The sequence below is a fragment of the Symphalangus syndactylus genome, chromosome 12, assembly GCF_028878055.3.
Source record: "Symphalangus syndactylus isolate Jambi chromosome 12, NHGRI_mSymSyn1-v2.1_pri, whole genome shotgun sequence".
NCBI lineage: Eukaryota > Metazoa > Chordata > Mammalia > Primates > Hylobatidae > Symphalangus > Symphalangus syndactylus.
The window spans coordinates 73,145,093-73,162,515 of NC_072441.2; the positions used below are offsets into that span (position 1 = coordinate 73,145,093).

Here is a 17,423-nt window from a genome sequence, read left to right on the forward strand (position 1 = left end):
TGAATCTGTGTGATACTGGTGCTGTAAGGGATGTAAAATGCAGAACCATGTTTATTCTCACAGACCTTATGATTTATCTAGGGACATATAATTAACACATATATAACAGTTGAAGAGCAGTGGCATACTAAAATTTTTTTTTTTTTTTGATACAGAGTCTCACTCTGTCATCCAGGCTGGAGTGCAGTGGTGCCATCTTGGCTCACTACAACCTCCACCTCCCAGGTTCAAGCAATTCTCCTGCCTCAGCCTCCCAAGTAGCTGGGATTACAGGCATGTACCACTATGCCCAGCTAATTTTTTTTGTATTTTTAATAGAGGTGGGGTTTCACCATACTGGCCAGGCTGGTCTCAAACTCCTGACCTTGTGATCTGCCTGCCTCGGCTTCCCAAAGTGCTGGGATTACAGGCATGAGCCATCACGCCCGGCCCATACTAAGTTTTTTAATACAATACTTTATCAGGGTAGAATTTACTCTTAAATACCTCCTATGGCTTATGTGCCAGAATTCAGCCTGGGGGAGTTCCTTAGAGACGTTCTCATAGAAATCTCTACAGAAGCCCCCATAACTCCATAACTTAGCATCCACTCTTTCCATACTTACTCTTTCCTCTTCTGTCCTGCATTAGGAAATATGATTCCCTGATTCAGGATCAGGCCCGGGAACTGTCTTACCTACGGCAAAAAATACGAGAAGGGAGAGGTATTTGTTATCTTATCACCCAGCATGCAAAAGATACAGTAAAATCTTTTGAGGATCTCCTAAGGAGCAATGACATTGACTACTACCTGGGACAGAGCTTCCGGGAGCAACTCGCCCAGGGAAGCCAGCTGACAGAGAGGCTCACCAGCAAACTCAGCACCAGTAAGTTGGCCACAGGGCTTTGGAATACTCTCAGTCACCCCCACAGTTCCAGCCCCTGGTGGCCACATCTCCACTGCAACTTTTTATCCTAACGTCCTGTTTCTATTTCATTTCCTGGGGCTAATACTGGATCAAGACTGCTCAGTGGGGAGCATGGAGAAGAACACACAGGGCTGGAGATGCCATGGTTACAACTATAGAAACTTCACCACTCATGGAATGTGACCTGTGGGGCAGGGGCAGCATCTATCTGATGCTAAGAGGGAGTAGGGGACACGAGATGGCAGGGCTTAGTTATAGGAGGAAGAGCCCTGAACCAAGAATTACAAGACTCAAGCTCTGGCCTGGATGCTGCCACCAACTCGCTAAATACCTTATCCTTGTGGTGTCTCCATTTACGGCATGGTAATGTACGTGCAGGTACTCCACATATGGATAAAGCGCCATGCTCTTTTATACATGGTTTAGGCACTGGCTGCAGTAGTTCAAGGGCTACATTGGTTATTATTGGGGTCCTCTACTCGGAATTTCCAGAGAATATCCAAGGGAGTAAAGTAGGATCAGACTTGGGAGCCACCCAGCCCACCACCTGGTGGCAGATGCAGAGGTGGGGCAGGGCTTCTTGTCATCTCCTCAGAGACCAGTGCAGGTTCTGCATGAAAGCTGTGGTGGGGCATATGCACTGGGGAGCTAGTCTGCAGCAGGACATGGAGGCTGGAGTGTCCCACAGGGCAGCTGGGCAAGGGCCTCATGATTAATGGAACAAAAGACATTTTAAATGTTTTACCCTGATTTAGGGCAGAGGAAGTCATGATGGTGACCGGCAGGTCAGGGACAGTGGGGTCACTTCTCTAGAGACACAAGCTGAGGCCTCCCAGAATAACTGTTCTGGAGGCACACGTGAAATGCTCACTACTCTGTCTCCAGATATGCTCCTGTGTTTGTAATGCGGGAAGTGGGACCAGCCTAATTTCTTATTGTTTCTTTCTAAATTTGGTTTGCAGAGGATCATAAAAGTGAGAAAGATCAAGCTGGACTTGAGCCATTGGCCCTCAGGTAATTCAGAGGAGATTCTGGGAAAGAGATTGGGACTGAGGCCCAAAGGGTCAAGGGTGGCGGCAACTTCACAAATCAAGGGTAATAAAGGAAACTGCTGAATGTATTGAATTCTTGCATTCATTGAACACCTCACTGTTGTTTTTAACTAAATTCTTTCTTCCCTTTTGGTTGAATTACATTGGCACATTAATTCTCCAGGCTTAGTAACCTAGAAACAGTCTGAGCTAAAAGTGAACTTACTAGGTTTCAAGAGTCTTCTGCCCCAGTAAGGGTCCTGCTTTCCTACTGTGTGTTTAATAAGTAGGATGAGCTTTTTCCAAAGTTAGGTTGACAGCCAGTTTAATAGTCGCTCAATTGCCCTGGGGGAAAAAAGGAATCATATAACAGGACCTGCTGAAAGAGGCCTAGATGGTGTCGATCACCAGGAGGCTGCAGTGCCTCAGGACCCAGTTCTCAGTGAGTTGCTTCATATAATGATCAATGAAATACGGGCTCAGAGTCCGTTGTAGCCACTAGTTGGGGTTCTTTGTGTCGTGCTTGTGTCTCAGACTACATAAATGCTTCTGAAAATATCTGTAGTGAAGGACACAGTGTTGTTTTTTGTTTTGTTTTGTTTTTATTTCTAATCCATCATAGAAACATACATGGTTTGAATTCAGTTAACTACATGATTCCACTTATCATGCCCTTGGATGTTGGAACAATGGTTTGTTCTGCGTTTCTCAATGCTTGCTTTCAATTTTTATACTTGTCTTGTTGGAGATGGTAACAAACAGTTCGCAGGCTGCAACTGTTCCAGGGATCATACATTAAGCATCAGTGCCTTAAAAGGAGGGCTAGCTATGTCTTTGCTTGTCTTCAGCATATTATGTGGCCAGAGCACTGGGTAGCTATTCTCTCTCCATCTATACCCCACCTATGCTCCATCCCTAAGCAGAGGTGGGTTATTTCCATAATTCTCTGCAGGCATGGTCCCCTTGGCTTACTTGGCTTTTCCTATGAGCCATAGTCAGAACAGGTTGGTTTCGATGACTTTAGTTTTACCTGTTGTCCCCCTTCTCCCCACCAGGCTCAGCAGGGAGCTGCAGGAGAAGGAGAAAGTGATTGAAGTCCTGCAGGCCAAACTGGATGCCCAGTCCCTCACACCCTCTAGCAGCCATGCCTTGTCTGACTCCCACCGCTCTCCCAGCAGCACCTCTTTCCTGTCTGATGAGCTGGAAGCCTGCTCTGACATGGACATAGCCAGCGAGTACACACACTATGAAGAGAAGAAAGCTTCTCCCAGTCACTCAGGTAGCCTCCACTTTCTGAGTGGTACCAACCTTGTCTAGGCTGAGTGGAGACCTCAGGAAACAGGCCTTATAGCTCCACCATGGTGTGTATCAGGCTGAACATGGCTGTGGGGCCAAGTGCCATGCACAGGCACCAGTGGATCAGGATCTTTGCTCTGCACCTGACTCTACAAGTTACCTCTGTCACCCTGGCCTCCATGGGCATGTACATGCTGTTGGGCACAAGGTCAGCCATTGTGGGGAGAGTGAGAAGATCACGGTAGACTCTTCTTCCTCAGTGACTCTGTCAGATAGATCTTCTTTAAGATGGAAAACCTCCTTCATCTCTCCTACAATGATCTTGATACTTATTCCTGAGCAGTGTTCCCTAAGTATATGTGGGTGTCCACAGATGCTGCTAGTCTTGCCTGATATTTTTGGAGTTGCCGTTTTCATGTTTCAGAGCTCAGAGTACCGCTATCATCCCTAAGGTGGTTTGCCTCACTATAGGAGCTGTCTGCAAGCAAGAAAATGAACACTGCTAACAGTGCTTGTGCTTGGTTCTTTCCCTGAAAGCAAGACTCTAGCCCTGGTACCCCTGGGTAAATAGAAGGCCAGGATTCCAGTTCTCTGTAGAACATCAAACGTTTTCTTTCATTCATGGGTTTTATAGATTCCATCCATCATTCGAGTCATTCTGCTGTGTTGTCTTCTAAACCATCATCAACCAGTGCATCTCAGGGGGTTAAGGCCGAATCCAGCAGTAACCCCATCAGCTTGCCAACTCCCCAGAATCCCCCCAAGGAGGCCAACCAGGCCCATTCAGGTATGCAACAGCCAGTGGGGTAGAAGCTTCAACTCCTCTTTCTCTGCTGCCTGTTTGACTTTTCTTCAATGACAGAGGTTTGGACTGTTAGGAGCCTAAATGCATCAAAACCTAGACAGAATCGAGAAACCATCCTCATTTGCCAATTGTGTCTTATTTAAGAAAATATTTTAGAAAATAAGTAATCCACATCAGGTTTTGATCTGCATATCAGCTTTGACCAGTAGTTGGCTAACCATTTAAAAAGAAACATTTTTATTGGTTTTCTCTCATTTTATCCTGGGAGCAAAGAGGCAAAATGTTTCTCCCAGGATTGCAACAGCCATAGGATGAAAAGAAATTCACATCTACTGATCCACTGTATGCATTAGCCATTAAATCTGCATGGAGATCCTCTGCAAGAAGTAGTCCTACTTATTTCATAGCCAAGGATGCTGAGAACAGCCTCAGACAAGGTTCTGTTCATAGTACGTTACCATTAATGGATGTATGAATGGATTGGCAGTCCTTGATATGTACATAGTGCATATATTGGGGGCAGTTAAAGGGTTGCATTTCATTTACGAGTCCAGCTTAGTTGCCAAAGGGTACACTGCTCATTCACAGCCCTGTGCCAGGGATGGCAAGGAAAAGGCAAACCTTGTCTTCTCCTCCTACCTCCCACCATGCTGGCTGGCTGTCTTCAGTGTGGTTTGTTGTGAGGTTTGACTTGAGTAGAGGTGCTCCCAGAAAGCACAGTGCTTTCTTCTGCTGCCCTCATTTCCCTGAAGGCAATTCAACCAAAATCTTAAGGAAGAGGAAGTGTTCCAATGCTTCCTGAGCCTGGTTTCAAAGTTTCTAGGCCAGAGCGGGCAGCAGCTGGACCAGAATCATGAGGAAAAGCTGTGCTTCCAGACTTGTAGACATCTGCTTAAATGTTGTGGGTTCAAACAGAGCAGAAGATAAAGAACAGAGGATTTAAAAATCAGAATGCCTCCTCAAAGAATGCCTGGGCTGTGTTACCTGGCGATTTGAATGTATTTGCAGTATTGATCTGAAATGGTGCCAGCACCATTGGGATGTGTTTTAGGATGTAATCATTGTCTTCTACGTTAGACATTCTCTACGGGTCAGCCTTGGTTTCTGCTCCATCTCCATTGGCTACCTGCCCTTTAATTGCTTTTAGGGAAGAGGAAACAATGTTAAACATTGAACCTTGCCAGGGTTTCTAAAAACCTGTCTGCAGATGGGCTGCCTAAAGATCACCAGGGAAGACTTTTTTTAAATGCAAATTTCATGTTCCAAGAATTTATAATTCTGTAAGTCTACATTAAGGCCTAGACAGAATCAAGAAGGCCTAAAGAATCTACATATATTAGAAGTTTTTGCTATGTGATTTAAATGCCCAGAACGGTTTGCAAGCCATTTTGTCTAAGCCACTCTACCAAAGCATCTATTTTTAATTTGGTGAATGAACACGTTGATTTGGAATTCTGAAGTTTGTTTCCATCAGAGTCCTGAACTGCATGCACTAGTAATGAAAATTTCCCCCACAGCCTTTGTTCACATCTCTCCTACTCAGGATGGGACCTGATGCTGTCAGGAGTTCTAGGTAGAGAGTCTTGTCCCAGGGCCAAGGACTGATACATGCTGGGAGCAGAGCCCCAGGGGCCCTTGAGAGCATTCGGGCTCTCTGACTTGTCCATTCCCAGGATTGCTGGGGTGGGGCTCAATAATGCCACCTTACCTTCTTTAGCCAGTTGCTTTCAAGATGAACACAGAGGATGTATGTAGGATAGCCCTGGCAGGGGAGAAGAGGGAAGGTCAGCCAGGCCAGCCTCTGGTAGCAATGGTCACCCTTGGCTGTCTCATCCTGTACCACACTAGGTGATAGCCACTCTGCAGGGTGATATCTGGTCAGGGAATGCTTTTACCTTCTCAATCTTTTACCCATTCTTTCCTCTCATTTTCTCTTGATGATGTGTCTCTTTTCTCCCTAACTTTCTGTTCCTAGGCTTTCATTTTCACTCCATACCCAAGCTGGCTAGCCTTCCTCAGGCACCATTGCCCTCAGCTCCATCCAGCTTCCTGCCTTTCAGCCCCACTGGCCCTCCCCTCCTTGGCTGCTGTGAGACACCGGTGGTCTCCTTGGCTGAGGCTCAGCAGGAGCTACAGATGCTGCAGAAGCAGTTGGGAGAAAGTGAGCACTTCTGCATTTGTGTGCTTGCGATTGGCAGCCCCACACTGTGTTGCTCTGCATGGCTCGGGCTGGATGGCAGAGTTTAAAAAAACAACACAGGTACACGTTTACCAATGGAAGAGTGAGGGAAAGCTCTGCTTGCTTATTTTTTGGAAATGTATTTACTGTTATTTCTGTGGTGTGTATGTCTCATCACTTAACAGGTAGATATGTTCACGAGGCTCTAGACCTGGTGCTCTCACACTGTAGACAGTGTTGGATACCACCAAGTATGCTGAATCCCTGACAGACTGGTGGACTGCTCATTGGTAGGGGGTGGGAGAGAGATGTTATGCTTTGCCTACGCAGGATGAAGTGGCCAAGAAAAAGATGGCCACATTCAGTGGGCTCCTTTGTGTGGCTATTCTATTTTTCTGCTGTGAAATGCTGTTAATCAAGTTTAGTTCCTGACATCATTAGGTTGGAGCAAAAAGGGTAATGACAGAGGGATTCAGAAGAGGAAATGATGAGCCCCTTTTCCTACTGCACAGGGTTCATCCCTGCCCTGGGACAGGTGACACGTAGGCAGCTTAGAACCACAGCACCAGCTATGGCATTTGACTGTGAATCCCATCCTCTGACTCCCAAAGATAATTGATCTTATGTAGTTATGTAGACTGTGGACAGTCACCTTTTAGAAAACGCTTTGATGTATTTGTAGGCTGGATGCTCATCATAAATTTAGTGTGCCGGTGGTCACTGATAGCTTAGAAAGAAATAACAAACCTTCACATGAATTTGCTCTCTCATAGCACCTTAAGCACAACAGTTAGAAAGCAGTTTGAATGAACTTAAACTCATTTGTCAGGCACTTTCTTTGCCTGTAAAGAAGCTTAGGTGAGCCAGAGACTGATAGGGTCACCATGCCAGAAGTTTCTAGTGATGCAAGACAACAGCCAAGAATTTGCACCCCTCCCTATAGCCCCAAATGTCATGTGGACCAGCATATTTCTTTCCTTCTTCCTCTTTTTTTTTTTTTTTTTTTTTGAGACAGGGTGTTACTTTGTCACACAGACTGAAGTGCAGTGGCACGATCTCGGCTCACTGCAGTCTCTACCTCCTGGGCTCAAGCGACTCTCCTACCTCAGCCCCCCAAGTAGCTGGGATTACAGGTGTGTGTCACCACGCCTGGCTAATTTTTGTATTTTTTGTAGAGACAGGGTTTCGCCGTGTTGCCAAGACTGGTCCAGAGCTCCTGAGCTCAAATGATCGGCCCACCTTGGTTTCTGAAAGTGCAGGGATTACAGGTATGAGCCACTGCACCCAGCCTAGCCTATTTATTTTGTCAACCCAGGAAATGGATACTTTGTCTAGTGCAGGGAACTCTAAAGCTCAGGGAAGTGAAGTTACTTGTTCAAGGTTACTCGTAAGTGGGAGAGATGGGGTTGAATCTGGTCTTCTGCTCCAGGTTTCATGTTTCTGTTATATCTTTTCTACTTAGGATGGCTTTGTCACCATTCTGCTTGGAGTATGGAGCTGAGCTCAGCTGATCAAACTCTGGGGACTCCTTGCAACAATTTTTTCCCTCTCTTTAGAGACCAGTAGGAGGTGCTGCTGTTTCTGACCTAAAACTTGTTATTTTAGCAGTTCTGGCACCAACAATGAATGGGCAACAAATGTGCCCCATGACAAATGGCAAGAGTATTTTCTAGCTTCCATTTCTTTCTCTTGCCTCCTTTTCCTTTATCTTTCCACATTTGTCCATTTGTCTTTGCCCAAACGGAAGGATGGAAGGAGAGCACTGTCCATGAAAAAGGGGCTGTTGTTTTGGGTTAAATTGGAATTACATCAAGTCTGAGGCCATTGACTGGAGTTTGAATGGTCCCAGCCTAGATGAGGAAGATTGTAGCCCTTTCTTTCTCCACCTGAAGTCAAGGTCCTCTCCAAGGGACCATTGCTTATCCAAGCTCATTGTTTGCTTTGAGCCAAGTTTCCATGTGGACGATGGTGCATGGTGGCCTCTCAGGTCCCTGGGTTAAAATCTTGTGCAAGAGTCTGTATGGAATCTTTGCATGGTTTAGAGCATGTGCTGTGTATTGTGTGGCCAAGGGACTGGAACATGAGAATACTGATCATTGTTACTGATAGACTTAAAACCTCACATGGCCTTGATTAAAAAGTAAGCTGACTATCTGCAACCACTGATTTCCCCCTTTGCCTTGCGTTCGGATGGGGTTGAAGGCAGTTTGAAAGAGGTAGGAAATCATGTATTTGTTGCATCCCTTCTAAAATGTAGGTGCTTTAATCTTCTTCCTTAACTAAGTGATCCTACTGAACATCTAGTATTTTGCAAATTGGAAGAGAGACTCATGACAAGACTTCTCAAACTTCTTCCTATTAGAATTACCTAAAATGAATTTAAAACATCCATTGTTCAAGATGTATCCCATATTGATTAAGGCAAAATCTCTGGAATCCAGGAATCAGTATGTTTCCATACTTTCTCAGGTGATTCCAGTATGTACCCAAATTTGAGAACCAGCTACACGTAGGGCTAAAAACTAGCTAGTGGCAATTACACTAACCCCTCCGAGGAGTTTGGCTTGGTTGGAAGAAACAACGACCTCACTCCTGTTGCTTAGGAGGAGCTACCTGTCTGTTGTGCTGCCCATGTTCATAATCCCTGAAAGAAAGCAGGCTTCTGAATTTTCTCCTAAACTGTGTCTCTGCCCACCTCCTTCCTCATCTCCTCCATGCTGGGCTTCTTTTTACAGAGAAGTGAAGATGACAGGGCTCAAGGGAAAGGCCTATGTTTTCAAAGGATCTATGAAAGTATCAGCCTATGAAATGAAAGGTCCTACCTGCCTCTGTGGTATAGTATTCAATGATTCTTTAGACAGGAGTGATGACATTTTGCAGCTCCTTGAGTCATGTTGGATGGGATCCAAATAAATACTTGCCTTACATAGGCCCTTCCCCAGCCTCAGCAAAGAGTTCTTCTGTCTGGAGGAACTGGGGCCACCATATCCAGCTTGATTTCATATCCCCTTTCTCTTCTGAAAAACTCCAAAGTGGAACGGACATACTGACTGGTTAGTTTCAGGGGAAGGCAAGTACATGTAGACAAACAGATGATCATGTTCACAGGTGAGCTCAATCCTGTATGCCACTGCACTCACAACTTCTTTTTTTTTATTATTATTATTATACTTTAGGTTTTAGGGTACATGTGCACAATGTGCAGGTTTGTTACATAGGTATCCATGTGCCATGTTGTTTTGCTGCACCCATTAACTCGTCATTTAGCATTAGGTATATCTCCTAATGCTGTCCCTCCCCCCTCTCCCCACCCCACAACAGTCCCTGGAGTGTGATGTTCCCCTTCCTGTGTCCATGAGTTCTCATTGTTCAATTCCCACCTATGAGTGAGAACATACGGTGTTTGGTTTTTTGTCCTTGCGATAGTTTACTGAGAATGATGTTAAACTGAAACTGCACTCACAACTTCTAACTGTGGGAGTGAATCCTACTTTTAGAACTTTCCTTGGAGTCTGTCATGAAGGATTATAGTAGGAGCCGGGAGCAGGGCCACTGGACTTTTCCATTGTGTATACTGATGACTTTAAGATACTTTATTCTCTACCTCTTGTGTCTCCTGCTAGGAAATACAAAGGGTAAGGGTTACAACCTCTAGGTTATGAGCCTTAGTCTAATTGGTATACCACAGTGAACCGGGATCTCTGACATTCCACAGATCTCCTTTTAGTCTCTATTCTTAGCAGTCACACACTTCCCTGCAAATTCTTCCCTTCAGACACCCCATTTGCTTCTTACTCACGTTTCTTTCTGCCCAGGTGCCAGCACTGTTCCTCCTGCTTCCACAGCTACATTGCCGAGCAACGACTTGGAAGCTGACTCTTCCCTCTACCTCAACTCTGCCCAGCCTCACTCTCCTCCAAGGGGCACCATAGAACTGGGAAGAATCCTAGAGCCTGGGTACCTGGGCAGCAGTGGCAAGTGGGACATGATGAGGCCTCAGAAAGGGAGTGTATCTGGGGACCTATCCTCAGGCTCCTCTGTGTACCAGCTTAACTCCAAACCCACAGGTAAAGCACAAAGCAGAGATGGCAGCCTGTGAAAAGAAGTCTCATTCAGAGTCTACTCTTTTCCTACCCAGGCAGGACTGTTTCATTCCTCCTCCATCCCTGGCTCACAGAGTGGGTATAAAATGCAAGAGCTGTATCAGGGCTCAATCCTTTCCAAGTACATTTCTTCATTCTCCTGCCCAGGGCCTCAGTGCTCCGTAGGGATATGGGAAAGCCAGGTACCCACCTCTTGTGCTGTCACACTCATGTCCTTCCATCCCTCTGCAGCCTGGCCTCTTTGTGGCCCACTCTCTTAGACCCCTCCAGAATGCCAGGCATAGATGGGACTTCCATCAGTCAGGACTTGTCATAGGAAAGGGTGTAAGGGTGCAGCTCCCTGACCCTGCACATATATCCTGTGCACAAAACTCAGTCACAGCAAGTGGAGAGGTATAGCTAAGCTTATAAATGCTGAGATGCTGCTCAGTTCCAACAGTAAGACAATCGTAATTTTCAGGAAAAGACTGAGCCCAAAGCAAAACGGTGCAGTTAATGTCTGGTGTAAGCATCCATCTGACTTTTCTGGATATTTTTCCTTTGTTTGGCGGGGGGAAAGGGGGTGTCATCCCCTCTCTAATTTGCCTTCAGATCTCTAGATCCTTCCAGGCTATTCTATCATCTTCCATATTAAAAGTGATTTCAGGGAAGCATTCAGTGTCAGTCATTAACTGCATAGGGTGAGTGTAGGATCACATACTTTTACTTTAGGCCTTCTTTCTAAGGGTGGGAGGAATGGCTTTGTTGCTCATGTGTCAGTAAGAAGAAAGGTAGAGTGAGGTCTCACCTATCATCCTCATAGTCACACCCAGGAGGTGGCCATACCTTTCCAGATGCTAGGCAGGCCTTGTCCAGAGCCCTCAGTTATTTTTCTAAAACGTAAAACTCTCACAAGACCCCTGTGTGGGAGGAGGCCCATGGAGATTTTTTAGCAAGTGACTGTTATATGTTTGAAAGTGCATTTACTATTTAAACAAAACTACCATTCTTTTGGGTGTCCGTGTGAGAGGACACAGTTGGCAGAAGGCTAGTGATATTTACAGGTCTTGCTGTAGGGCCCCTGGCTGAGCCCCACCCCCATCGGTAACCAGGATTCTCCATCTCCCACCTCTCTCCATGTCCTGGTGGTTTGGCCACAGGGGCTGACCTGCTGGAAGAGCATCTTGGTGAAATCCGGAACCTGCGCCAGCGCCTGGAGGAGTCCATCTGCATCAATGACCGCCTACGGGAGCAACTGGAACACCGGCTGAGCTCTACTGCTCGTGGAAGCGGTAGGAGAGGACCTTCCTGTTTCTAGCTCTATTTAGGGACATTTAGGCAGAGCTTCACAGATATTCTTTACTTCACTTGCTCCTTTTGAACAGTCCAGCAAGGGAGGTGGGCAAGTACTGTCATCCCTACTTTCTGAATATATCTGAGTTTACAGAGTAACTCTCTTTAAGGCAGAACTACGTCTGATGCCCAGAGTCACCTGACTTCTCACCCCATACTTAATCTGCTTATATACTGCCTGCTGATGTCTGTGCCTTTGTTGTGTGATTGATAAGTGGTGGAGCCAGGTGTGTAAGGGTCCTCCCAACTCCACCCCTGGCTGCTTTACCAAGGTGGCCTTTCTCCTTACACTCTCCTTCCAAGCTGCTCTCACATGGAGGCCAGTCTTTCCATTTGTTGTTGTCCTGCCTATACCATAGCAGCAGCTGTTTAGGGAGATCGAGCCTCCTGCACCATTGCAGTTATGGCATGTGATGATGCACGCAAAGAATCCACTGAGAAGAGGCACACAGAAAACATGTACCCAGCCCCCATGCTTCATTCAGGGCCAGGCCTTGAGTCCTTGGGGTTTTCTGCTGGGTTGGGGCAGTATCTTTGAGAGATAAAGAATGGGAAACATTTGGAAGCTTCTGTTACCCAAATGTCTACTTTCTGGGACAGGATCCACTTCTAACTTCTACAGTCAGGGCCTGGAGTCCATACCTCAGCTCTGCAATGAGAACAGAGTCCTCAGGGAAGAAAATCAAAGACTTCAGGCTCAACTGAGTCATGTTTCCAGAGGTACGTGGTCAAAACCCACAAACTGTGGTCACTCTTAAGTTTCTTTCTTCCCTGGCCACACTGATCACCAACTGGAGAAGCAAACAGAAGAAGGTAGAGGTAACAGAGCTACTCAGATCCACCAACCCAAACTCACAGCTATTCTTAGTCTAGAGAAGGCTGCTTTCTAAGATGTTCCAACTATGGGCCCCTCAGACTCCTAGTCCCCAGGAGTGAAGAGCTCTAGGAAATCCATCATTTCTATACAAGCCCACCTGCATATATTCAGAGTCACGAGCTATCAATTTGGATACCAGTCTGGTATCTGTTCTACCTCCCTTCACTCACAACTGATTTGGAACCAATAAAGGAGAGAGTGGGAATGCCTATCTTCCCTCTCAAGTTTCTCCAGACTTTACTGCAGCAGCATGTGTTGCTCCTGGCCCTGCTGTGCCATCCCTCTGCCTCCTCACCACATCCCTCACTCATAGACTCAGGGCTTCTCTCTGGTCAGTACTCCTATGACTCCATGCCGAGTGGCACTAGCAAATGCCCCCAGCACTTTCCCAGCCCTAGCCAGGAGGTGCTCGCAGGTGGGCATCATTTCTCGTGTGGCTGGGAGGCAGCTGACCTTGGTGTTAATCTACTTGATCAGATCAATGTATTATCGATAACAAAGTATTTTTATTCACAAATATTTATGGAACAGCCATAAAAAGACTGAGAGTAGTATCCAAAAGGATTAAGCCCAGAATGAAGGAATGCTTGTGAAAAAAGAAAAAGCCACCAAGAGATATTTCTAAATTAGCCACCTAAATTAATTAATTTAATTGATTGATTTCTATATTAGCAAGAAGATTTGAGAGGAAAGGTCACTGCTGGGGGACGATAACAAAAGTTAACAGATAAGAAAGAGGGCAGAACTACTGAGCTATCGTTGCATGCTTGGAGTGAATAGAACAGACCTCACAGGTGAGAAGACAGTAAGAGATTTAAACGAGTACAATTTGCCAGGCTCAGGTGACTCTTTCCCCACAGGACTTACTGAGCCTGCAGCTGTATTTTTAGAGTCCCTTCAATAATCTTTGACAACTTGTGAAGAGAAGTGCTGCAAGTTCAAAAAAAACCAAATATCCCCGTTTTCAAAATAATGAAAATGATACATTCCAAAAAGAGATCTTGATGTTGATCTTTGTCAAAATTCAAGAATGGATTATTGAACAGATGATATGTGAGCACTTGGAAAGTGGTGGGCATTAAAAACCAGAATTTCTGTAAGAGCAAGGTAGGACAGATTAAATAAGTGGCATGAAGTGTTTTACAAAGACAGAGATGAACCATTCTCCAAGCTGCGGGGGATGTTGAGCCAGCATGCTCTTCCCACCAACATAGGGCCTTCCTTCCCTGCTCCTTATCTCTGTTTGTCAGGGCGGATGTGCTTGGGGTCATCTTCCAGCTGAGCTCTGGCCCCATCTTAATAAATCAATCCTGTGTTCCTCTCACCAGAGCACTCCCAGGAAACGGAAAGCCTGAGGGAGGCTCTGCTGTCCTCTCGATCCCACCTTCAAGAGCTAGAAAAGGAGCTGGAGCACCAGAAAGTGAAAAGGCAGCAGCTTTTGGAAGACTTGAGGGAGAAGCAGCAAGAGGTCTTGCATTTCAGGGAGGAACGTCTTTCCCTCCAGGAAAACGACTCGAGGTAAGAGGGGACCCATTGACAGAGAAGGTAGCATTCTTCATTCTTACATTCATTCTTACATTACGAGAAGGGATATTGGCAAGACAATTGGTGTCCTCTTTTGGAAACCTAAATGTTCCCTCTGCTATTCCTGACTTTTTTGTGTCAGTTGTGGGGTGGGGGCGGTTGCAGGGGTGCTTTGAGCAGAAGAAAGGGCTTCTCTGGGAATGCCTTGTCACTCCCAAGTTGAGAGAGTAAAACTCTGTTATAGAAGTCTTCAGTATATCAGAGATATGAAAAACAAGGGTTCCCATGTTTCCAATTAGATATAGGACATTAGTCTCACCATCACCTAGGAAGCTTCTATACTGGCTGTGATGCTTGGTCCCAGCATAAGCCCTGTAACCGCTTGTCAGAATGCAAAGAGCACTGTAGGAACAGTAAGGAGACTGTGCTGGTGTGTCTGTTCTGCTATGAACTAATGTAGGCAATGGTGTGTTTTCAAGCAGTTACTTGACCTCCCTCAGCCTCCATTTCCACATCTGTGAAATAAAAGTGATGATCTTCCTGACCCCCTGAGTTGACATCTGGGGCTCAGATGTTAACCTTAACCGTAACCCTTTATGACCCCGAGTTGACATCTGGCTCTCAGCTTGTTGCTCTGGTGTGGCTGAGTGGCTCTGCCATCTCAGTGGGCCTTACCTCTCCCTGGTCAGACTGCAGCACAAGCTGGTTCTCCTGCAGCAACAGTGTGAAGAGAAACAGCAGCTCTTTGAGTCCCTCCAGTCAGAGCTACAAATCTACGAGGCACTTTATGGCAATTCCAAGAAGGGGCTGAAAGGTATGTGTTCTTCTCCCCTCACCCCATGAGCTTTTTGCCCTTGCATAGGTTGCTAGTGAGCTCTTTCCTTTGGGAGTTGTGGAGATCGTGGGAAGCTACAGAGTTCTGTCACAGAAACCCCCACCCAAGCCTGGGGCTCCTAGTAGGAACTCTCAAACACAAAGCCCAATGGGACAGGTTGGTGGCACGAGCAAGATCCAGCCTGATCATTCCTAATTACTTTAAGAAAATCTAGACATTCCTATTCTAGACATTCCTATCAATGTCTAGATTGTAACATTTTTGAAAGCAAAAGAACTGTCCTAATGATATCATCATTTGAAAAGGCCTTTAATATTGTCAGTAATACATACTGACAACCCATTCAGCCCGATGCAGCAGGCAGTCTGCTCCCACCCTGACCCTTTCCCTAGTGACATCTGGGTCTCAGCTTATTGCCCTTTCATGTAATTTTCATAAATCCTGATTTAGTTTCCTGATTTTCTAAAGAGAACGTGAACTGGAATTTGAAGAAACACAGGGGCTTACCAGGCTGAGCAAATAGCTAAAGTACAAAGTCATGGTGAGTGTTGAGTCAGTGGGGACCAGCCTGCCCACAGGATAAAATTAAAAGACACAAAAACGAAAACAAAAAACCCTTATAGAAATACCACTAATAGGACCTAAATTTCAATCCTGGATTTAAATATTAAAGACATTTATTGAAGACTTTGCTGCCTGCTGAAATAATAATGTAATATTTGAGAATTTTGATATATTTCTTCATTCTTCTTTAAATGGAGAAGGGTACTCAAAACATAATGTTAATAAGTCACAGCAGGCTACAACAGAGGACTGACATCAATGTCATGAAATTTAGCAAAGATAAAAAGCAAAATCCTGAGCTTGATTAAAAATATCCGTGGTAGAAATATAGGACGAGGGTAGAAATATAGGACAGGCAGTCGTTCATGGACTTGAGGGTATGGGATTTGGTAGAAACATGTTCACACAAGTAAGTCGTAGGCCACAGGTTGCTAGAAATGCCAGCTCAAACTGACACTACAGTAGTGTAAGTGTGATGTTCGCCTGTGGAGACATGTCTAAAGTATTGTTAGATTACAGGGCACCATCTTTGAAAAGGGCGTTGACACACTAGGGAACATAATGAAGACAGGGCACACAATGGTGTGGGCCAGAAATCTCCAACTGGTCAAAGAAACTAAAGAAATGTAGGCTTTCAAAGGATCTTGAGGACATGAGAACTGGCTTCAGATATTTGAAGAACTGTCAGGTGAAAAAGAACTCATGTATTTTATGTCCCTCCAGAGGGCTAAACAAAGAGTGAAGGGCAGTGGAAGTTAGATTTGAATTATCATAAATCCTGATTTAGTTTCCTGATTTTCTAAAGAGAAGGTGAACTGGAACTTGAAGAAATACAGGGGGCTCACCAGGCTGGGAGAATAGCTTAAGTACACAGTCATGGTGAGTGTTGGGTCAGTGGGACCAGCCCGACCACAGGAGAAGCTTAGGGTTGGGGGAGTGAGAAGTCAGGATGGTGGAGCAGAGTCACCAAATCTTGAAAGCTCACAGGTCAGGGTGAAAGTTGACATTCTGTATCGTAGATAATGAAACTTCTTTTTCAAAGAAGATAAGCATATGATGAAAACAGAACTTTAGGATGCTAAGTCTCAGGGGATGTCCTGGAGTTGGGAGACATTAGAATCTGGGAAACCTATTGGATGGGTCTAGTGATATTCTGGCACATTAAGAGATGACAGTCTAATATAAGGTGCTATTGGGAAGATGAAAGGGTATAGATAGATCTTAAAACATCTCTTAAAAAATAAGCAAAATTTAGTGAGAAGTTGGATTGAGAAAGAGAGAGAGGAACATCATAAAACTTTGGGCAAAATTCAAGAGTAGATTATTTACCAAAGCCTCTACAACTAGTTCATCCTGAGCTCCCTTTCCTTTCATGCTTTTCTCCCTGCCTTTTAGGACTCATTTCAAAGCTACAACCACTAAAGCGCCATAATCTCTTATCTGTAATTTCAAAATCCAGTAAGATTTCCAAATTAAATTTTTCAAATACTCATTTAGTGAAAAAATCTAGATGATCTGACAAGAGGATATTCATAAGTCTTTATTTATCTACTTAGAATATTCACATAGCTCATTGCAGAAATAGTTGTATGTTTGATTAAGGATTGTGGCTCACATGCAACTGGATACATGTTGTATATGATATATACATCCTGTTGCCTTGCTAAAAACTAAAACAAATTTTACCTTTCGAAATACATTTGGCCTTAAGGTTTTCAAATAAGGCATTGTGGCCTCGTAGAATATTTCTTAGATCTCTTCAACCCCAGTACAAAGAAACAGACATGTGGTGAATGGAGGTAAATATATATACATATATATGTGTGTACATATATGTACATGTATATGTGTACATATATACACCTATATATAGTATGTATATACGCACAACATATATAAACACACTATATGTAGGTGTATATATATGTACACACACACACACACACACATATATATATGTAGAGAGAGA

General features: G+C 44.8%; 1 protein-coding gene across 33 annotated transcripts in view; it reads left to right on the forward strand.

Annotated features, from left to right (window-relative positions):
* Positions 1 to 17,423, forward strand: part of LOC129472117 (myomegalin) — a 239,400-nt gene that overhangs the window by 212,918 nt on the left and 9,059 nt on the right. For 16 of the 33 annotated variants that reach the window (XM_063625854.1, XM_063625850.1, XM_063625851.1 and 13 more), the window contains 10 exons: positions 631 to 866; positions 1,871 to 1,922; positions 2,995 to 3,218; positions 3,870 to 4,022; positions 6,016 to 6,201; positions 10,035 to 10,286; positions 11,462 to 11,593; positions 12,255 to 12,374; positions 13,860 to 14,049; positions 14,745 to 14,869. In XM_063625854.1, the coding sequence (XP_063481924.1) occupies positions 631 to 866; positions 1,871 to 1,922; positions 2,995 to 3,218; positions 3,870 to 4,022; positions 6,016 to 6,201; positions 10,035 to 10,286; positions 11,462 to 11,593; positions 12,255 to 12,374; positions 13,860 to 14,049; positions 14,745 to 14,869 (1,670 nt within the window). Of the gene's footprint in view, positions 1 to 630; positions 867 to 1,870; positions 1,923 to 2,994; positions 3,219 to 3,869; positions 4,023 to 6,015; positions 6,202 to 10,034; positions 10,287 to 11,461; positions 11,594 to 12,254; positions 12,375 to 13,859; positions 14,050 to 14,744; positions 14,870 to 17,423 lie in introns of those variants that run through there. The other 17 variants (XM_063625859.1, XM_063625866.1, XM_063625864.1 and 14 more) reach the window with 5 other exon arrangements.